A 23624-nucleotide genomic window follows, 5' to 3' on the forward strand; every position below is an offset into this window, starting at 1 on the left:
CTGGCAGCTCAATATTCAGCATCCTTCTCCCAATATACTCAGCATCTCTCCTCCACACATGTCCAAGCCATCTCAATCTTGCCTCTCTTGCTTCGTCTCCAAACCGTCCAACTTGAGCGGTCCCTCTAATATAATCATACCTAATCCTGTCCTTCTTCATCACTCCCAGTGAAAATCTTAGCATCTTCAACTCTGCCACCTCCAGCACCGCCTCCTGTCTTTTCATCAGTGCCACTGTCTCCAAATCATACAACATAGGTGGTCCTACTACCATCGTGTAAACCTTCCCATTAACTCTTGCTGATACGCTTCTGTCTCAAATCACTCCAGACACTCTTCTCCACCCACTCCACCCTGCCTGCACTCTCTTCTTCACCTCTCTCCTGCACTCCCCGTTACTTTGGACAGTTGACCCCAAGTATTTAAACTCACAAAAAAATACAACACATTGTAGTAAAATGTTAAAAAAAGGTTTTACTTATGAATACGTGACTTAGTAAAAAGCACTAGTTATTGTTATAAATAGGGTTAAAAGTTACATCATAGATATAGCTAAAAAGCCATTTCATAAAAGATTAAAAAAGTGCAGTGGAATAAATAAGTTAAAAAAGATACAGATGTATAGTTACAGCTAGAAGAGTGCACTCAGTTGAGTCCTGATCCCCACCAGGCGTATCCCCCCCCCCCTTCTCCGGTGCTCGGACTTAGGCGAAAAACCAGCTGAGGAGTTAGCACTCAGTTGCAGTATAAAGCAGGTTTTTCATAGGTTCTGAATCACCGCAACCACAGGAAGTCCTTGATCATACAGTCATAACTGCACAAAAATTAAGCTGATAGGCCCAGTAGTATGCAAGATCAGCAGCAGACAGATACACGCACACACTGACAGAAAAACCAGTGTTTTTCAAGCCATTATAAGACTTTTGCACAGTGCCCAAGTCGATTGAATGGGAATTATGGGGGGGGGGGGTAATATGTAGCGCTCAAGCTAAAAACAATCTACGTAATAAAAACGTTTTGCCGGTCAGTCTATGGATGCGAAGCAGACCCTCGTACGAATACGACCAAGTCTAATATTAACTTGCACTTCCCAAACCGAAACTGTTTGCTTTAAGACCATTTTGATTTGAGCTGGGTAAACCATTTACACTTCCGCATGTGTGACTCGCATCTATGGTTGACTCAGATCGAGCAGCGACAAGAATATGAAACACTTCCTGTTTTGACTGCGGACTAGAGGAAGCTCTCCTTTATAACTGTCGAATTTTTGGATTTAATCATTTTGATCATATCGCTGCCCCATCCGAGTCAACCATAGACGTGAGTCGCGCGTATGCCCGGTTGACTTAGATCGGGCAGCAAAAGAGCCGCACTGGTCAAGCAAGATAGTGAACGAAGAGAGAGCGGCGATACCGAGAACAAACGTTTTTCGACGGTTTTGAATTACGTCAAGTGCTTCGGCTATATTCCTTGGCCGTCCGAGGTCCACTCTTGTTTTACCTGTTTCTATCACTCTCCCGCTTCGCCTTCTTAGCCTCCTCCGTCAACGGGGTTCTGTTTCTCTTGCCGGATACTATTTCCACTGTCACTTTGGTTGTTCCACCGCCTGCCATTTCCGCTACTACCGGTAGCTACCAAGGAAAACAAAGGCGCCATCCTCTTCCTATTTTGGTTGCGCAACGCTTGATGCTCTTCCTTTGTGCCGTAAAGCGCGCCTTCACTTTCCCGCCAGGTCGTGCCCGGCGTAACCAATCTAAACGCCGATGGCGTCATTACTCTGGAGCCAGTACACAGCAATCAACATTTACTTCGTAATAAGTTAAAGCAAAAAAAGTTGTCTACTGTCGCTTTAAGTTGCAAAGTGAGAAGTTAATCAGTTTAAAAGTGTGTCGCTATTAGTATCTCTGAGGTCTCTACTTGATAATCTTCAACAAGATAGTTGCGCTACATATTTATGGCGACAGCTGAACGGACTTCCGCTCGGACGTTTGCTATGCTTTTTTCGCCTGTTCGTGTTAGCATATTAGCCAGAGCAGGGCCTCTCGCTAGCAAAGTGAATGGACTTTAGCCGATGTTCCGCTAACTCGGTGGACAGTATGGGCTTTAGCAACTGCTGTTTCAACGGGGAAGCGGAGAAGATTGTCCGGATAGCACTGCGAGTCGGGGTCGGCGGCAGGGCCAAAGGAAGGGACGGGCAGTCAACTTTGGCAGGGGGTTATTTTGTTCACTTCACATAGCTTTTATTAAGCGTGTAAACTACTAATAAGACCCGTTAGTCCCTAGCTTACGGATCTGACCCTTTAGCCGAGCGGTCAGTGATGTCGCCTTGTGGTGCAGTACACCTCGTATCGAATCACGCACCGGGCAAGAAAACAACCGGTTACAAGTGTATAATTAACATCAACATGGCTCATGAAAGAAATCGACTATGACAGAGGCGTACATACATACCGTCACTTATGCGGGTACGCACCACGTCCACAAAACCAGAGGTTATAAACTTAAATGCGGGGGGGGGGATCCGTTAAATGTTAATAAACCTATGCATCGGGCCACCACCTTCAGAGGTTACACAACAAATTAAAGGATAAACAACATTCTTTAGGCCACATCAAAAACGCATAATTATACAACCATATGCGCGCTCATCCAGAGACGTAGCCACAATTACAAAAGTGCAAACAATACCTCTCTTAAACAGCACAGTGCACAGAGCAGGAGAGACGTTTTCCCAAGGTGCATAAGTGTATTTATGAACTCGCCATTAGAACAGCTGGAGTCGCTGACTGTGAGTGCATAACTGAGCTAATATCACCTGAGTCATTAGCTCGAGCTTGGTTGTCATTGCCACGACTTATTGCTTTGTTTTGCATTAGTGTTAAGTCTTCCGTTGCCGAACTGTATAATTTAATATTATTTATAGCTGTAAAAGTATTTCAGTTTTTTTTTTGTCAGGGAGAGAATCCAGCTCAGGGGGCACAGTGACAGGAGCAAAGCCAGATGTTGTAAACATTCGGGGCTTAGCCGCTTAGCCCAAACCTATGGGGGGCCCGGAGGCATGCTCCCCCGGGGGAGATTTCCCCCCCCCTCCTTTATGGCAGCTAGCTATATGTACTATTTTTCAAGCCATTTGAGATAATAGAATGCCTAATAATCTGTACATCATTTTGGGAAAAACATGATAGTTGCCCAAGGGGGGGAAAAATCATCCTGTAGAGGCCACATCCTATTTGTATTTAAATTGTTCTCCAGCTATCTTCATCATTCTGAAACCATAACACAACAAATGTGGATGACTAATTTTTGCTCCTGCCAAATAAAAAGATGCAAATATTGTCTGATGTTACCATTTTTAAGTTACATAACATATACGTAGGTAGGGTAGGGATTTGGCGTAAACAGCACTGCTAATCTTGAAACCGATTTTGGTTAGACTATGATGAAGTAGAGTTCACAGGATGAAACTGACAAATCTGCTACATTTGAATCCATGCCATAATAATCTGGGCTGTTCTAATTGCAAATCAAGGATCCCCAACAATGCCAAGTAAATGTGGTCTTCAATACTCTGAATTGGATATTGGGCAAACAGAAGAACATTTAATCAAATTATATTTCTTTAGGGCATAACATGATTAAAAAAAAATGGACATATATTTTTATCTAACGGTACGTTTTTTTAATCAATTCCTCGTCACTCTGTTCTCTTTTACCTACTTCCTTGTCCACACAGACATGATACACATATTTTTAGATTCAGTGTGACTTACACTTTCCAAGAATACAATTATATCCAATACCCATTGCAAATAAACGTCCATAAAGCTGCTTTGAAATCAGAGAAAAAAGAAGCTCATATAACTCCAGAACTTGCCTGGGAATCATCACGTTTCGAAGTTTTCTTCAGTGTTAAAGCAATCCAGCGATAGTTGTTAGTACATCAGATATTACATAGCAAACAGGAACTTCCATCCATCCATTATCCAAACCGCTTGTCCTGCTCTCAGGGTCGCGGGGATGCAGGAGCCTGTCCCAGCAGTCATTGGGCGGCAGGCAAGGTGACACCCTGGACAGGCCGCCAGGCCATCACAGGGCCCACACACACACCTAGGGACAATTTAGTACAGCTGATTCCCCTGACCTACATATCTTTGGACTGTGGGAGGAAACTGGAGCACCCAGAGGAAACCCACGCAGACACGGGGAGAACATGCAAACTCCACACAGAGGACGACTCGGGACGACCCCCAAGGTTGGACTACCCCGGGGCTTTAACGCAGGACGTTCTTGCTGTGAGGCAACCGCGCTAACCACTGCACCACCATGCCACCCAAACAGGAACTTATAATAACTAATTTGGCATACTTATTTTTCCGAAACGTAAAAAAAAAAAAACCCGGGGCTCATGCTGTGGGCTGTGGGTCAATCTATGGTAACATATTTCCTGTTCCTTGAAAAAGTTTACATCTGTTCATAGAAGTGAATACTTTTAATGTAACATTATCCAAAGTAGTGGCTAACCCTACGCGTCGTCTACGGCGTGCCTCCTGTAAAGCTTGAAAGGAGTGTAACTCATCTGACTGACAACTGTTTAACAAATATTTCGTTGGTGTCAGTGAGGGCTGGAATGTCTGTGTATCCACTGGCGTAACATATTTATTATGGGCCCTGGTGCAAGCAACCCTCGTTGACCCCCCCCCCCGGTCTCTCTCTCTCACTCGCTCACACACACACACACACACACCACCATAAGTGGGTTTAGTAAGTCATTTTAGGAATTTATTTGTATAGCACCTTTCACAGATATACAATCACAAAGTGCTTCACAGCATAAAATATAACAAAATAGCAATATCAAAGTAACAGACAAAGTTTACACAGATTAGTTATTGTAAAGGTCAGTACGTCAAAGATTGGCTACACTTCAGGACCACGGAGAGCGGACGCACCACGGACAGAGTTGGGAAACCTAAACAGACGGTCCCTAAATCAAATCAGTCGACAAGGTGATGAAACAAGTCAACAAAGCAACTAGGCTGTAATATAGCTAATAGCCTCGTCATTCGACAGTAACAGGGGAGCACACATCAGACTCAAAACCTGCTAGATTGCATGGTTTGGCACGCACGCAGCACACATTGCAGCTTTCCTTTTTTTCCCTTGCTCTCCTTCCTCTTTTTACATCCCCTTTTATGTGTGTAACTCATGCTTGCTTGCTTGATTTTATTTTTCTAACGTTACTTAGGTAGGCTAGATAGGTAAATGATTTTGCGTGCGCTAAACAAGCTATCATCACATGCTCAAAAGAGACATGTAACATTGGACTAGGACAATGCATGCAGAAATATTGACGCCCCCCACCCCCCTAGAGACGGGCCCTGGTGCCACTGCACCGGCTGCACCACCTATATTTACGCCAGTGTGTGTATCTTATTTGATTGCATTTGGGGCAAATTTAGAGCATGACAATGTCAGGGTGGACCTATACATGGTGATATTTCCCCAGTAGAAGAACTTTAGCACATTACACTGGGAATTCCTGATCTAATCCATCGCCTCGCGTTGCGCATCGCACGCATTACGGAATTCAGTCGATTAATGGCACTACTTTAAGAAAATGAGCTTGGATTTTTTCCAAGGTAAAGAAAAACAGACAATGTAGGTAAAGACAGCAGGTATCTAGGGTTGGGGGGGGGGTGACATTTCTCTCGCTTGCTCGCTCAGGACCAAGCTGAGTTAGTTCAGCTTTTATCTCGGCTCTCTTCCTGGGGGCGATCGAACCGTTCGCGATGGCGTTTGGTCCGGCTGGGTGGTCGAAAGATGCCGTGGGCAGTGATCGTCTCAAGCACTTATCCAGCCCTGTGCTTCCTTTTAGCCTAAATTAAAGTGATTGCGTATGTGACCTTCCCAGATCAGGGGCTCTGAACCGTTAGTTGGAAGACCTCCAGTTTTAGTCTATTTTGATTTGACTTTTATGATGTCTGGGTTTTTTCCAGCAGTACACCCCCGGTTCACACTGTCCCCACAGCAAACCTCTTGTTCCACAGGAAACACTGCCTCCTATTCTGTTACCCACTTTCATTTGCCGATAAGTGGCGTAACGTGGAATGAATGTGACTGCACTCAAAATTAAGTGTTTCAAAGACACACAAATGGCACTTAAGTGTAAGGACAATCCTTACAACAATCAGTGGTTGTGGAATAGCTTGACTGAGGATTTAATGCAGTAGGGTTGTTGTGTGGGGGGCTTTCAAGGGCAGATGACCATTGTTTAAATGCGCTGAGACACTATGCGCCATTGTTTCATGCTTTTCGTGCATACTTTAAAACAGGAAAAATCAAATCTCTTTGAGAAGGATGTGAGAGACCAAGGTTAGTAGCGATTTGCAAATCTGGCAAATGGAGAGCGGTGAAAGCGTTTGAGAGCGAAGAGGAGGGGGCAGAAAGCAGGGGCAGAGGAAACCGATGAACGAAAGAACAAATATTTGCCACTCTAGACATCGAGCTCTCCATAGGCGTGTGTTGCAATGATGTCATGCTGCAACTTCCTCCTGCCACTGAAATGGAACGACATCATTAAATCTTGCCATGAACAGTTATGACTCACACTCTGGTGCTGTCATGCTATCTATCGTCTGCCTTTCTCGCTCTCTTCTCCCTCCCTGAGTTATACACTCCCCGTTTCTCTCGCACTAACTCTCTAATTCACAGTTCCATACGAAAGCCCGGTATGAACGCCAGCCAACCGTCATGTATGTTTAAAAGCCCTTGTGAGGGTATTCGGGAGGGCTCCTCTTTTCACAATGCGAGTGCGAACACACACCATATATTTGCTGGTCAATAGACCGGTCCCTCTAAGGTGCTTTCTCCTGTCACAAACTAGCCGTCAAAAAATACACTTCCCTCCATGTAGCACAATAGATTAACTGTCTATTGACAAAATGACATCAGCGAGGTGCAAATATCCCAAGTTGCCAATTATTCTCTCTTGCAAGAGCCTTTCCCTCCGTGCAAATCCTCCCATAACTCTACAGCATGCTGAGCTAGTGGTCCATTTACTGCCAATTTACTGACGGTGCTGAATTTACCACTCGATGTTGAAACACAACATTCACAATATACGAGACAGTCTTTACTTCATAAAAGAACAAACAGGCGACATACTTTTCACCTGCCAAGAAATTTAACACGGCTTTGGTGCAACAGAATAATAATGATAATAAAAGAAACTCCAGCAGACTTAGGTTTTGGAAGTTAAGGGTCAACGTTTTGTATGTGTATGTGTGTGTGTGTGTGTGTGTGTGTGTGTGGGTGAGAGAGAGAGAGACACACACACAGGAGTTAGTAGTTGTGTTTTAGAATGGTGCAAGGCTGCTCTGTTCAGGTGGTATTTTCTCTGTGAACCCCCCCTAATCAGTTATTCAGTCCTACGTCATATTGTGATGCGTTGAGCTTGATGCCTCATCTTTTAACCCGTCAGTGCAGAGGGGGGAACTTGGAAGTCCCTGAAAGTTGAATCAGTTCATCTGGACACAACGTTTATTGGGAGAAACGTTTCATCACTCATCTAAGTGACCTCTTCAGTCTCATCTGGCTGCAGGTATCCCCACGCTTATAAACAATACAGCGGCATAACGACCGAGACCTGCGATTGGTTTCATATACAAACGCCAGGAACGCTGGTTTGAACGGGGAGTCAAAGAGGCCATCTATGTGAAGAGGGAACGACCATCCCTGAACCGAGGGAGGGGGCCTAAGAGTACATCTCTCACCATCTTACTGTGATTGCAACGATTCCCCAATGCTCTGTGAATAGTACACATGGCCATTTTAACTCTAGTTAAAGGTCACAGTAATTTACATATCGTCACCTTCTTAAAATAATGGCCTAAGTCATATTTTCAAGTTTAAAAAAAAAACAGAATAAACTGACAAATTTTGTTTCGGTTTCAGTTTATTCTGTTTTTTGAAAAACTTGAAAATATGACTTAGGCCATTATTTTAAGAAGGCAATGATATGAAACTGATCGTTGGTTTCGGTCATTATGCCAGCGTATTGTTTATAAGGGTGGGGATACCTGCAGTCAGCTGAGACTGAAGAGGTCACTTAGATGAGTGATGAAACGTTTCTCTCAGTAAAGGTGGTGTCCAGATGAACTGATTCAACTTCCTGGGATTTCCTTCCCTGGATTCTTGAGCATGCATCAAGACAAAACTTGGGAAGTCCCAATGTGACGCTGGAGACAAGAGACCACCTCAACCAGCCCTGCTGCAACATCTGCTTGCCATGATAATGCAGAATACAATTATTATTCTTTTAATGTCTCACACACACACACACACACACACACACACACACACTCGGTAGTAGTGGTGGGGAATGGATAAGTATCTATCATAACATCCAAAGGAGTTGAATCAAGTGCAACTGGACTTGGTATATATCCGTGAAAACGTTTCGCCTCTCATCCAAGAGGCTTCCTCAGTTCGTGCCTTTCTGACTAGATCAAGCTAGTCTGACTGGCTGGTGATGAGACTCAGAATTTATCCTCTTTGGAGTCATTGTCAGAGCTATAGATGTCCATGGCTCTTTGTGTCCTGATGTTTACCAACGCCCGTCGCTAACAGAGCCATAGATATGCTCCGATAACGGCGGGCACGGCCAAACATCGGTACACAAAAGAGCCACTCATATCTATGGCTCTGTTAGCGACGGGCGTTGGTAAACATCAGGACACAAAGAGCCATGGACATCTATAGCTCTGACAACGACTCCAAAGAGGATAAATGCTGAGTCTCATCACCAGCCAGTCAGACTAGCTTGATCTAGTCGGAAAGGCACGAACTGAGGAAGCCTCTTGGATGAGAGGCGAAACGTCTTCACGGATATATACCAAGTCCAGTTGCACTTGATTCAACTCCTTTGGATAACCATGACCTGGATGAATGAGAACATTCACAGATATCTATCATAACAGTTTCCTCATTGCAGAGTATTGATACGTGGAGTGCAACTTTCATATTTTTTAGATACATTTCAAAGTTACACATGAAAGACAATGTATCTATCCTCTGTCAAACGGTGTTCAGGCGTTAGAGGTCTTTCAAAGAGCGGCTGTGAAGTCTGAAAAGTCATCTCCCGCTATACCGTTAAACCCCTACCCATATGTTTAAGAATGACTAATGATAAGACTTGGAGATCTTGTTGCTCTTGGGCTGAGTCCGACTAAAAACACCAGATAAGACTTACTCCTCCATTTAGACCCGTTCCCCTTCTCCTTTAGTGAAATATAAATTTCCGTTTAGCTTAGTTTTATGGCATCTTAAAAGATTGCAAATGAATGGAAGGTGGCCTGAATTGATATTTCACTGGTATAAACCAGGACAGACCCTATAACTCAGCTGCAAGTAACAGAACCTTAAGGACGGCTGAAAACCTCCAGACAGAATTTAGTACAGAGGCGAGGTGGTGAGCAGTAAACTCAGGGCAGGATGGACCTGGAAATCTTAAATTCAGTCAGGCCGCGTCGCTGCTATTAAGTACCAAGGAATGAGGTAAGCCGCCTTTTTTGGGTTTTTTTTTTACTTTTTGTTTTTTGAACCCCCCCCCTTTTTTTCTCCCCAACTGTATCTGGCCAATTACCCCATTCTTCCGATCCGTCCTGGTTGCTGCAGACTACCACACGCTTCCTCCGATACATGTGGAGTCGCCAGCCGCTTCCTTTCACCTGACAGTGAGGAGTTTCACCAGAGGGACATAGCGCGTGGGAGGATCACGCTATTCCCCCCAGTCCCCCCCCCCTTTCGAACAGGCACTCCGACCGACCAGAGGAGACGCTAGTGCACCGGCCAGGACACACATACCCACATCCGGCTTCCCACCCGCAGACACGGCCGATTGTGTCTGTAGGGTCGCCCGGCCAAGCCGGAGGCAACACGGGGATTTGAACTGGCCATCCCCATGTTGGTAGGCAACGGAATAGACCGCTACACCACCAGGACGCCCGAGGTAAGCCGTCTTAATACATTCTGCAGTGCTTATCAGCTGCACAGTCAGAGAAGAAGTGTGTAGAAATATCTTAATCAGAATGCGTTTTTGTTTCTCATTGCAAAAACAAGGCATTCTCAATCAAACAGCATGTAAACGAACAGAAAATCTGTCATTGACCTCCTCGCATTGTAAGTGTTGAAGGCAATAAACTACATCATACAGAGTGTAAGAATAGATTGTGAGGGGGGAACCACTTAAAAAAAGGCGTGAAGGACCGAGTTCCTGCAGTAATTAGCGCCTTGCTTGCGATGCCAATTCCAGCAAAGCGCCAGTGTACCACATTTTCATATCAGCAGAACAATTGCCAAATCAAAAGCCTCAATCAAGTCTCCTGGGGTGTTTGATGTTCGAACAAAGTCAGATGCTCATTTGCTGGAACGCGCTGGAATTGTGGGTACACGCTCATTTGCTGGAATGAGGAGCGCATTAGCTGAGCATTTGATTCAATTTCGGATGCTAGTTAACGAGGTAATGCATAAACACGATGGGGGAACGCAATTAATGACCGTTGTTTTCTCTCCGTTTTTTTGTTTTCCCTTCTCCGTTTCTAGTCGGTGTGTGAGCACGCACCCTCGCATCTGTGTCTCTCTGCGTATTTCCGTATGCGGTGGGCGTGCACGTCCAGCTGCAAAGACACTCATCGAGGCAAAGCATCGCCACAGAAACTCGTTTGCAAGCTCGCAGCGTACCCAGCAAACGTCACGACAAAAGCCGGTATCTCAGACATGGCCACTATACACAGCAAAGAGACATGCAATGGCTGTCGATACGTTGACTGAGAAAAATCAGCATGGGGTCCACACAGTCCCGTGACCAATTCCTGTCTGCCGAGGCTCATATTTGTGTACCTAGAAGAACAGGAAGTATGATTTGAGCCAGCAAACAGACATTACAGGATGGGGCCGGGGTGAATGTTGTGACAGAAGACAGGAAGGCATGGTTTTCATAGTGTTGGAGGCAGCCTACTTTCACGCTCCCATCATCATAATGTGATGGGGCTGTCTCATTGAAACCCTTCAGTTGGTCAATTTGAAGCGCCACTGGAAGTCCCTCGGGTGGAGAGAGTTATTGCAGCCATAACAATAACACTAAAGGAAGGCTGGAGGCAGTGAATGTCAGAAAGTACACCAGTTGGGAGACTGGGCCAGGCTTTGAAAAGCATTTTAATCCCTGAGCCTGCTTGGTGCCCGGATTAACAGCCAGATACGCATGCCGAGGCAGACCAAGTGCCGTAAAGTTAAGGTGATAGGCAACCCAAGTCCCATCAGTCAAGAGAAGGAGCAAAAAAAAAAAAAAAAAAAAGCTGTCCATTTATACACAAGCTTAACAACCTTATGTTGAAATTTTTTTGCGGTTGTACACTAAAGACGAGCTATTCCAGAAGTTGACAGTGGGATATGAAGATGGATGGCATTATAATGAAGAATTTGATGACATCCCAAGCTAATCTCAGTTGGCAATATCAGTTTGGGCTGTCACACTTTCCTGATACAGGCACAAACAACCCCTGGCAGCGTGTCCAATGAAGTTGGAGCACCACCTCCTCCTAATTCGAATCCGGGCCTACAGGCAATTACCTGCTTATCGTTTGTGACTAGCACTCCCTCTTCTGAATGTTTGTCAGCAACGCGGAGGTGGCACGGAGGTGACAGCAGGACCCGAGGGGGACCGACAGTCAACCTGGCAATGCTCAACGTTTCAATTAGAGACTCAGTGGAACATGGCGCCTCTGATCGCCTTCCTGCTTCGCGGTGCTGGGCCCCTAATTACAGCAGGTCGATAAGGCCAGAAAACACAGCGCCAACTGGACGGGTGGGGAGGCGCACAAACTTGGACGAAAAGACAAAGCTATATATTCACTTACATAATGAATAACACACACACACACACACACACAAACACAGGTGTGCACACGAATTTCCTCGGGCATATAGTGGCATTGAGTGGGAGTCCCACGGTCAGATTCGAAGAGTGGTTTGGCTATCATTGCTGTGCACGCACACACACACACACACACACACACACACACACACACACACACACACACACACACACACACAGCAAATTTGACCAAAAAAACCCCCCCAAAAAACAAAATATCTAATGCATACTTATATTCCGACACCAATTAAATAGGTTTTACTTGGTCATGTTTTAATTAAGGCAGTGTGTTTCACCAGCACTCAAGGGACTGGGATATAAACTCCTGGTATTCTTTGAGAATTTCTCAAGTTATAAGTTCAGTTACTATCATTATTTTTGTTTTGTTTGGGTTTTTTTTATAATTTCAATTATTATTATTATTTTTGTTTGTTTGTTTATTGCAATACCATAACAGTTATGAGCTCTGGTTGGTGCTATGGCTCCTATGGAAAAAGGTAAATAATTCTTCATAGGATTCAGAAGGATATCAGCGCTGCCTCCTGCAGCCACGAGAGATAATTAGAGCATAACGAAAAGATGAAAACGGGGTTTTTTTCCGCACACCTGACAGAAAAAGGCTGACCTTTCCCTTGATCGAGTCAGTTTTGTGTGAGATTTGAGAATCACTTCTGAGACGCCCCCCCCCATGAGGAGATAACACACAGAGAAGGGCGACCACAAACCTACACAAACCGACACGTGCACTAATACAGAGCCTGCAGCTACACACACAGGCTCGGTCGCATGCAGGGGTATTATTAGAAATACTGCTTACCAATTCTCTTCTCCATAATTTGTGTAAGGAATGAGTGCTTGTATCGCTTGCCCCAATGCGTCGATAATTTTAATCAAACTATGTTTATTAATCAAATCTAATGTTTGTTTCATGTTTGGTGCAACTGACATGAATACGTACCTGTCGGAGGCTAATCACTGCTAACGGGTGGGGTAAATCAACTAGTTCTCGCTAGTTGTCAGATTGGGTTCAACTCCAGCGTGAGATGGTCAGTATTTTATAACTCATTTGTGCACATGCATGCATGCGGGCATGCATGCACGCACGCACGCACGCACGCACGCAACATTAGCTAACATGGTATAAGCAGTTAATTGAACTGTGTATTAAGCGAATATTTTTCCCCCTAAAAACGTGAAAGGTTCATCGGCTCTGATCAGGGGTCACAGGTCGATGGAGGGTAAAGGAAGGTGTTAGACTCGACGATAATTGTTTGACACTTGTTTTCAATCAACTGTGTGTGTGTGTGTGTGTCTGTATAAATCAGGGTAATCTCTGTTTTGACTGGGTTTTTGTTCACTATTGTCTTAATGGTATGGCCTTGACACAGGCAAAATGTTCTCACTTTAGGGTGCCCAGGTGGCGTGGCAGTCTATTCCGTTGCCTACCAACATGGAGATCAGCAGTTTGAATCCCCGTGTTACCTCCAGCTTGGTCAGGCGTCCCTACAGACACAATTGGCCATGACTGCGGGTAGGAAGCCGGATGTGGGTATGTGTCCTATTCGCTGCACTAGCGCCTCCTCTGGTCGGTCGGGGTGCCTGTTTGGGGGGGAGGGGGAACTGGGGGAAATAGCGTGATCCTCCCACGTGCTACATCCCCCCTGGTGAAACTCCTCACTGTCAGGTGAAAAGAAGCGGCTGGCAACGCCATATGTATCAGAGGAGGCATGTGGTAGTCTGCAGCCCTCCCTGGATTGGCAGAGGGGGTGGAGCAGCGACCGGGACAGGTCAGAGAGTGGGATGATTGGCCAGGTACAATTGGGGAGAAAAAAGGGGGGGGGGGTGTTCTCACTTTAATGTCCTGGTCTCTTCAAAACACTCCCCTCTGGCAGAAAGCTAAGGTCTATAAAAACCAGAGCCTCGCGCCACAAGAACGCTGCTGTAGGCCTTTCCAACAAGCACCCACACACCCACACATCCTTACACTGCCGACCCCCCACCACCCACCCCCGTTGACCTTCTCTCCACACCACAACACACACCCACACGCATGCACACACACTCACATACGCACACAGTGCAATATATCTATCTGCCCTACTGTGTCCTCTGTACCTTGCATAAAGCCTGTACTACCCTGCAAATAACTTCTTATTCTGCTAATACATTCGTATTCTGCAAATTTAGAAATTCTCATTTAACATTCTTCAGAGTAGCTGCCATATTTCCAGTCTTTCCCCATTATGGCACCTTATTTTTATATATTTATTATTTTATTTTGTGTGTGTGTGTATATATATATATATATATATATATATATATATATATATATATATATACACAGTGCATCCGGAAAGTATTCACCCCCCTTCACTTTCCCCACATTTTGTTATGTTACGGCCTTATTCCAAAATGGATTAAATTCCTTTTTTTCCTCATCAATCTACACACAATACCCCATAATGACAAAGCAAAAAAGGTTTTGTAGAAATTTTTGCAAATTTATTAAAAATAAAAAACTGAAATATTGCATGTACATAAGTATTTACACCCTTTACTCAGTACTTGGTTGAGGCACCCTTGGCAGTGATTACAGCCTCAAGTCTTCTTGGGTATGAAGCTACAAGCTTGGTACACCTATATTTGGGGTATTTCTCCCATTCTTCTCTGCAAATCCTCTCGAGCTCTGTAAGGTTAGATGGGGAGCGTCGCTGCACAGCTATTTTCAGGTCTTTCCAGAGATGTTCAATGGGGTTCAAGTCTGGGCTCTGGCTGGGCCGCTCAAGGACATTCACAGACTTGTCCTGAAGCCACTCCTTTGTTGTCTTGGCTGTGTGCTTAGGGTCATTGTCGTGTTGAAAGGTAAACCTTCGCCACAGTCTGAGGTCCTGAGTGCTCTGAAGCAGGTTTTCATCAAGGATCTCTCTGTACTTTGCTCCATTCATCTTTCCCTCGATCCTGACTAGTCTCCCAGTTCCTGCTGCTGAAAAACATCCCCACAGCATGATGCTGCCACCACCATGCTTCACTGTAGGGATGGTAATAGCAAGGTGATGAGAGGTGCCTGGTTTCCTCCAGATGTGACATTTGGCATTCAGGCCAAAGAGTTCTATCTTGGTTTCATCAGACCAGAGAATCTTGTTTCTCATGGTCTGAGAGTCCTTTAGGTGCTTTCTGGCAAACTCCAAGCAGGCTGTTATGTGCCTTTTACTGAGCAGAGGCTTCCGTCTGGCCACTCTACCATAAAGGCCTGATTGGTGGAGTGCTGCAGAGATGGTTGTCCTTCTGGAAGGTTCTCCCATCTCCACAGAGGAACGCTGGAGCTCTGTCAGAGTGACCATCGGGTTCTTGGTCACCTCCCTGACCAAGGCCCTTCTCCCCCGATTGCTCAGTTTGGCTGGGTGGCCAGCTCTAGGAAGAGTCCTGGTGGATCCAAACTTCTTCCATTTACGAATGATGGCGACCACTGTGCTCTTCGGGACCTTCAAAGCTGTAAAAAAAAATTGTACCCTTCCCCAGATCTGTGCTTCGATACAATCCTGTCTCAGAGGTCCACAGACAATTCCTTTGACTTCATGGCTTGGTTTCTGCTCTGACATGCACTGTCAACAGTGGGACCTTATATAGACAGGTGTGTGCCTTTCCAAATCATGTCCAATCAATTGAATTTACTACAGGTGGACTCCAATCAAGATGTAGAAACATCTCAAGGATGATCAGTGGAAACAGGATGAACCTGAGCTCAATTTTGAGTGTCATAGCAAAGGGTGTGAATACTTATGTACATGCAATATTTCAGTTTTTTTTTTTTAATAAATTTGCAAAAATGTCTACTAAACCTTTTTCACTTTGTCATTATGGGGTATTGTGTGTAGATTGATGAGAAAAAAAGGAATTTAATCCATTTTGAAATAAGGCTGTAACATAACAAAATGTGGGGAAAGTGAAGGGGTGTGAATACTTTCCGGATGCACTGCATATACATATTATTAGACTTTTAACTTTTATCTTCGCTATTTACTGTTAATTATCCCTCTTGCAGCCAGCTTTGTCCAACACAGCTTCTTAATGGTATAAAATCATCTCCCATGACATTGCTAGAGGCCTGCTAGAAAACATTATTACATTGAGCCATAAAGGAAATGCCTGACAAGTGAACAAAGTGAAATCTGCCTGACGTTTAGAAGCCACAGCAACAGAGTCTGGCCAGGGGCTAACCCAGTATACTACTCAGAAATGCATTTAGAAACACTTTATGTCTACAGATTTGCCATGAAACACTGAGAAAACACAAAGGATAGAGCAACTATTGCCCCAAATGTACAAAAAAATATATATTAAATCTCCAAACCCCAACCAAAGCTATAACCTATTTCAGCAAGAAGCGTTTATATCACGATGGCAATCATGATGAATTGCTATGGTGGCCGCCTTCCAATCTCCTCTAATCTCCACTTCAGACCCCAACATCACGGCTCAATTGTCCATAATTGCCCTCAAGATGAACTATGGCACAAACATTAGGGGGCATCCAGTTCCCTTTTAAATTCATCTTTCATTCCCTCTTATCAGCCAAGGGCACTCGGCAGGCAGGGGGAGCAAGCTCATTATCTATTTGCATTCTAAAAGTGAGTCATCTCGTCACTCTTTGCTTTTCTCACCTACAGTATTTTGGCCATGCTACTTATCTCTCTCGTTAAGAACTCTGTTTGTGCTAAAAAAGGTACAACACAGAGGGGGGAAAATAGAAGAAAATAAGCTCGAGTATACCCCGATAACCACAATCCCTACCACTACTGCAGCCTCTGATTCACCACAGCAGAAATCAATGCGACAGTGTGGAAAGCACTGCCGTGAGCCCATCATGTATAGACTACAGTCCTATGAAACATTGTGCTTAATGCCGGGTGAGAGTTCAAAACACAATCTGCATATTCACACTGCATCAATATTTCTATCCTTCTCTGAACAGAAATGTATTTTGGCAAATGGATCTTTGTGGAAACCAAAATTAGCTACAGCCTGGCACGAAATCAGTAATTCAAATTAAGGATTACAGGATTTGAGTAGCTCTTCGGGCCTTGGGGAAACTGGCCTCGAGGGGATGGTAGTCTTCATTTTGCAATCTACATTTTAAGTTTGTAGCCAACACACCTTTTCAGAGTAACTTCCAGTGTGCAGGTGAGGGCTCTCTGCCTTGCTCAGTGACAGCTTGGTAGGTGGCCTGACTGTAGACCGACACATTGGATGTTACAGGGATCACATCCAGCATGGCTTTTCCAGTTAAAGGTCGGGGATGATGTTCAGACACTGCAGTTTAAGGGCACACTGTGGAAATCACCAATCTGAACATGGCACAAGATTAATTAACGGGTGCAGTTTTTCAAAACCCCCGCAATAAATCAATATTTCCCATTTGCAGTAGTCCCTTTACAAGGGCTCAAAGTTTACCAAGTTTTCTGTGGATTCCTTCCATTCCTTCATAAACATAGACACACACACACACACACACACATGTATTTAGCCTTCAAATGGACTACTGGAGCTAATGGCTTCAACATGGGAAGTCGAGCATGCAGCATGCATGCTGTTCAAGTGGCAAAGTCATGAGGGCACTGTTGCTAGGCAACTGAGCAAACACTATGTTGTGAAGACCTGCAGGCTAACGCTTTAGCTGCCTAGCAGTTGGCAGGTCAATTTCTTACTTTGGAAACAAATGGTTAATGCAAAAGCATGACAAAGGAAACGACAAAGACTGTTGGGAATGTCGGCATTTTCCTTGAATATATTATCAAATTACTGGAAAAAGCCTGTACGACTCAAAACCAACAACACGGTTATGCCTCCCATCCATTGCCAAATGGATGAGAGGCATAATCATATTGCAGTTCTGAGCATGGACAGCATGGATGTCTATGCGCTCCGCCAATTTTATTTATTTATTTTTTTAAATGTAGGAACCACGTTATAACACGTGAACTCAGAGCCAACAGAAAATTTAGCTCCGAGTTACACACACACACACACACACACACACACAGAAAAATGTCCTTCTGAAGCTGCGAATACCAAAACAGTGGTCTCTATATGGACTCCTCATGAACACAGTAAACACGGCCCCATCTGAAGGCCCATTAACTTCTGATAGAAGTTAATGACACACAGTTAGAATGTGGATAAATGACTACACAACTGTTGTCTCATCTTGCACAAAGCTGGGGGTGGGGGTATGTGAAGTCAAATAGATGCACAGCACCATATTGGGAATCAGCTTATTCAACACAGATGCAGAGGTGTCTGAAAGGAGGGGTAGTGTATAGTGCGGTGAAACTTCTGCAGCAAAGTATTTTGCTTTTTTTTAACTCATGTTTATGCCGAAACAACAAGCACCGACGAAACGGCGGAGGCTGCAGACGACGTCTCCGTACACACAGTGTGTGTTGTATTTAAGTAAAGACGCGGCTTTAATTAACATCTGTTTTAGAAGTAATCAGTCACACCGCTCATCAGGGTAGCGCTAAAGCAGCGATCTTGCCACCAGCGCCTGGCAGGAAATGAACAGCAAAACACTCCATTCTGAGAGAAATGTCACTGCATTAAAAGCACAATACACCCGTTTGCAATCCACTCGATTTACAAGAACGGGTGTATTCACTGAAAAGGTATTTCTCTTGCCTACCTACCTCCACCTGGAAGTCCGAGTGCTGAGCGAGATACAGAACAGCGACCAAGAGCCCGTTGGGGATTGAGCGTCTTGTTCAAGAGTCCTTCAGCGCTTCACTGACGTCGGAAACTGAACCTGAGTCATCCAACTGCACAATGACCCCCCCCCCCAACACACACACACACACACACACACACACACACACACACACACACACACACACACACACACACACACACACACACACACACACTGTTCCCTAAACAATCCCACTAACCAAGCCCCATCTTAAAGGAAAATTTCCCCACTGATGATCCGCATGTCCAGCAAGTGCTGGTGATCTACCCCAGCCTTTTAAAATGATAACCACTTCGGTGCAATTCGTTTTTCCAGAGAAAGTGGCGTTCCCCTGCCAAGAGAGCTGTTCTGCAATGCTTACATACACCGGTGTGCACTGCACCAGAGTTTCTCAACGCCGGAGATTACAAAATGAACATGTCAGGAAATCAGCACTATAGTTTTCCCTCCATCCGCTGGTGTCAGAGGATGATAGATGTAAGCCAGTCCGCTATGGCGGTACAGACAAAAATCAGCAAATGTTGTGAGCATTACAGAGATGCCATCACTACATTTAATACACGGAAATAGGCTTGAAAATATTCTCTTTAATGTGGGGGAGATGGGAGTGTCATCGGCTGATAACTGCGGTCGTGTGGGAGGACCGGACCCAAGTCGATTTCGGTTTGCCATTTAAACCAAGTGCTGCTGACCCAGCCAATTACAGCTTAATGGCTGCTACCGTTATTAGTCCTCACACAGCACTGCCGCACTTTACTGTACATTGTGTTGCGCAAACAATTAACTGATCAGTTTAAATACATCATTTGAGTAATGTGAATGAGGTGACCCCCCCCCATCTTACTTTGCGCTGTTCCTTGAAAATGATTGCCCCCAGACAGACAGCTCTATGACACTGACATATAAGTTTCAATAATTGTCATCGAGGAGCTTCTTCTGATCTTTAATAACCCAATTTTAGACATCAAGTCAGAGGCTCTGCGTTCCATCCTTAAATCTGTCAGATCACACAAACACAGAAATATTTAAAAGGACACATCCTTTTCTATAAAATTGACTTTTCTACCACGATGTGGAAACCTTAGGCTATCCATCCATCCATTATCCAAGCCGCTTATCCCGGTTGGGGTCGCGGGGACGCTGGAGCCTATCCCAGCAGTCACTGGGCCGCAGGCAGGGAGACACCCTGGACAGGCCGCCAGCCCATCACAGAGCTGACTGACACACACACACACACACACACACACACACACACACACACACACACACGTTCACACCTAGGGACACTTTAGTGCGGCCGATTCACCTGACCTACATGTCTTTGGACTGTGGGAGGAAACCGGATCCCCGGAGGAAACCCACACAGACACAGGGAGAACATGCAAACTCCACACAGAGGACGACCTGGGATGACCCCCAAGGTTGGACAACCCCGGGGCTCAAACCCAGGGCCTTCTTGCTGTGAGGCGACTGTGCTATCCACTGCTAACTCAAGGTTAGCAGTGGATAGCTACTTGGACGTTAGAGGTAAAGCTTGCCAGTACATTGTTACGGTAATGGGAGATAGTACTTGACAGAATCACACACAACATCTTAGGCGGGGCACAAAAAAAAAAACAAAAAAAAAAAAACAAACAAACATGCTGATGTTGCAGATAAAGAACATTAATATTCACACAGCTACGGCCGCATGCAAAGCATCACAACCAGAAAAGGTATGAATGAAAAGCAAAAATTAATTGGATTGGCAGGAAGCCAGTTGACTCCAAGGTTGACGTTAGACACCTCAATTACGACTCCATGCACAAGCTCCCTGGTATCAATGGCGAGTAAAAATAATACAGCAGTCTGGTCAAATCAGACAACTACTGCACAACAACCACATCAGCAGCAGCAAGAACGCTTGAAAATACAACCATACCACCGTAGCTGTGCACACACTCGAGATGTATTTCTTACTGTGGTGGCCAGCTGATGGGTATGTACTAACTAGCTCGCCAACCTACACCAGGAAGACACCAATGAGGTGGGTCGTAGGCTAGCAGCTCACCAAAGTTATCAGAATCATGTTTATTGACCATGTAGGTTTGCACATACATGGAATTTGACTCCGGTTTCGTGGCTCGCTCACTGTACTTCACATAGAATAGCAACACAACAATCTTCAGATGTATACACAAGGATTGACTTATACAGGCGAAATAAGAAGTGATGAGGTGCAGTGGTGTCTTATGAGCAACAACAATGTCTCAGATGCAATAATGTAAGAGTTTAAGGTTAAGGTCTAACATGACCAGTGTCATAAGGTGAAAAGGGGGGACATCTGACCTAGGTTGACGAACTAGGGGCAACCCAGTTTGGTATCTGTTTTCTGTAGGAAGACCCATCAGCTGCTCTAGGCAGCTGCCACAGGAGTATTATGGATGACGGCAAAAAAAAAAACAACCCAAAACGTTGCGGCCCGACCTGTCCTTCCCAGCCTCGCTGTTCTCCCTCAGCGATTAGCTTCGACATTTTAAGCTTCTTTCTTTTTTACGCCACACCTTGGTATCACACCTTCCCTAGGCTCTCCTGACACGCTGAGACCGACAGATCAGACAGAGGCAGACTGTAGGATGAGCTGGTGAGAGGGGCTATCTGAGGTGCTTGCCATCAAGCATCGGGTGCTCCGGTGCCGCTTAATTAAGTCTGTTCACAAAATCTTGCTCAAAAATCCTCGTCCAAAGTATTCAGTTTGTCCAACTCAATCCAAAAAACAAGCATACACACACACACACACACACACACACACACACACACACACAGAGTTACAATAATGAGGGCCATCAGTGTTACTCTTTCCCAAGAAAGCATGCTAGGTGATTACTGGAGGACCACTGCTGTCGTTGCTATCTCTAGTGAGGTGCCCTCTATGTCTGTCCTCTGGCCCTGGACCAGAAGCGCCACCAGAAGACCATCAATCAGGAGACAGCAACAGGGCCACACATAATCACAGCATGTGTGTGTGTGTGTGTGTGCATGCATCCACGCGCCTACAGTATGTGTGCATTGTTTATTCGGTGTGTGCATGTGGCCATGCATGTGCGTGTTTAACCTGTGGCTTGCAGCCTACAGTGTTTGCTCCAGAGAAAACACTGGCGGATCACCTCCACTATTTGCCACTGATATTTCCTCTGCAGCACCACCACCACTTGTGCTTTTTTTTTTCCTCCTCCCCGGGCTTTTTTATACCCATTGCTCAAAATTAAATGAGGTCGAAATTCCGACATCAAACAGAGAAAATGAAATATTTCAGCTGCACTGCTGTGGTTTTGACAAGTGTTAAGTGTGACATTTCTCCGCGACGAACAGGCTCTCAATTGGTGTCAAAATGTCATGTGTAATACCCACTCCTGAAAAGTGATAACTCATTAAATAAATTTTTTTAAAAAGCGGGATACAAGTGCCGAGGAGCGAAAGCTGTAATCCTCCTAAAAGATATAGTGTTGCTTGCAAGGTCATTTAAATTTTATGTTTGTGCCTTTTTTTCATTTTTAATCAGCTGTCACAAAAGAATGTGACATGAAACAGAAAAACCCAAAAATATCATCCGAGCTGCATTGCTTCTTATGGATGTGTGTTACGCGATGACTTGTTTTAATGAGAGAGTGATGTGCTGACTAATACCACGGCCGCTGCTGCCGTTAAAAGGAACGAGTGTACAAACGCCGAGAAGTGCAAGCTAAATTGATACGGTAGGCGGGCAACACGACACTGCACTTTGGTATACGTTTGATAGTCATGCATATATTGCCGGAGCGTGTGAAATCTGAAGCAGTTGGGCTCGGAGAAGCCTTTGTCACCCTCCCCGGGTGTGAGTGACAGTCTGCAGCTACACAATAGCAGCAGAAGATTGTCTGCTTGGCAGGATAGAGTCCTCTCACCTTTTCTGTCATCTTTAGAGAGGTGCAGTGCACAGGAGGAAGCCGACGACAGACGCACCCTCAAGGATCACTGTGCAGCGGTGCACTGGGGGGGGGGGGTAGTACACACTGTGATTGTCGAATCTGACAAAAAGAAAGCTGGACTGCACTGGAGGGACTATCTAATTTGAATGGGTTTACATAATGGGAAGGTTGCACGAGGGGGCCAGTTCTTGAAATTTAGGTCTAGATGGCAACAAAAGAAGCAATATGAAAAGAGCACAACGTTGTATGTGTGTACACTGTGCAAGTGCAACACACAAAGTAATTAAAATAATAATAGTTGTATTGTGCATCATCATGGCAAGCAGATGCTGCAACAGGGCTGCGTACAGTTAGTTGGGGTGGTCCTCTCGTCCGCAGCCTCACATGGGTACTTTCCTAGTTTGCCCCCTTCTGCACTGACGGGTCAAAAAGATGAGGCATCAAGCTCAACACATCACGGTATGACGTGGGGAGAAGGACCGATGGGGGTGGGGGGGTGGTCACAGGGAGAATGTCACCTGCACAGAGCAGCCTTGCACCATCCTGAAACACCTCGCTAGTGTGGATATGAACGGGACACAGCGTCGGTTTTCCTCCTCCAAACAGGGCCAGTCGACAAAGGCTGACGGTGGCTATGAGACACGAATATGATTCTGCCATTAAAAGCCGTGCACACATTCTGGCCTATCCTGATCCTGGTCCTGGTCCTGACAACAATGCACTGACACAAGTTGGTCAGTGTGCTGCTTACCCACCTAACACACACACAGCAAAAGGTGATTGTTGCTGCCGTGCAAAACACAGACACGTTTGTCTCCCCTATTGAGCTATGGTCACAATTGTGTATTTTATTTATTGTTATTTCTTTTGCACTAGAAGCACGCAAGTATCAGGGCCGGCATGCCGGATCACAGCCAAAGCAAAAGTGACTTGGGAAAGCGGCTCCGCTTGCATCGAAGACCGTCTTCCAGACCGTTTATTCACCGTTTCAAACACGACTAAG

The 23624-nt window shown here is 45.1% G+C and overlaps 1 protein-coding gene across 2 annotated transcripts in view; it reads right to left on the bottom strand.

Moving 5' to 3' along the window:
• The window catches only part of dpp6a (dipeptidyl-peptidase 6a), a 189526-nt gene that overhangs the window by 104411 nt on the left and 61491 nt on the right, over positions 1 to 23624 (bottom strand). Inside the window, exons 3-5 of one of the 2 annotated variants that reach the window (XM_056299078.1) lie at positions 22796 to 22822; positions 16712 to 16719; positions 7577 to 7590 (exon numbers count right to left, since the gene is read on the bottom strand). The exons of the other annotated variant lie outside the window; for it this stretch is intronic. Coding sequence (XP_056155053.1) covers positions 7577 to 7590; positions 16712 to 16719; positions 22796 to 22822 — 49 coding nt within the window. The remainder of the gene's footprint in view (positions 1 to 7576; positions 7591 to 16711; positions 16720 to 22795; positions 22823 to 23624) is intronic. 2 annotated transcript variants of the gene reach the window in all.

This window comes from Lampris incognitus, chromosome 19 (genome assembly GCF_029633865.1).
Source record: "Lampris incognitus isolate fLamInc1 chromosome 19, fLamInc1.hap2, whole genome shotgun sequence".
Classification (NCBI taxonomy): domain Eukaryota; kingdom Metazoa; phylum Chordata; class Actinopteri; order Lampriformes; family Lampridae; genus Lampris; species Lampris incognitus.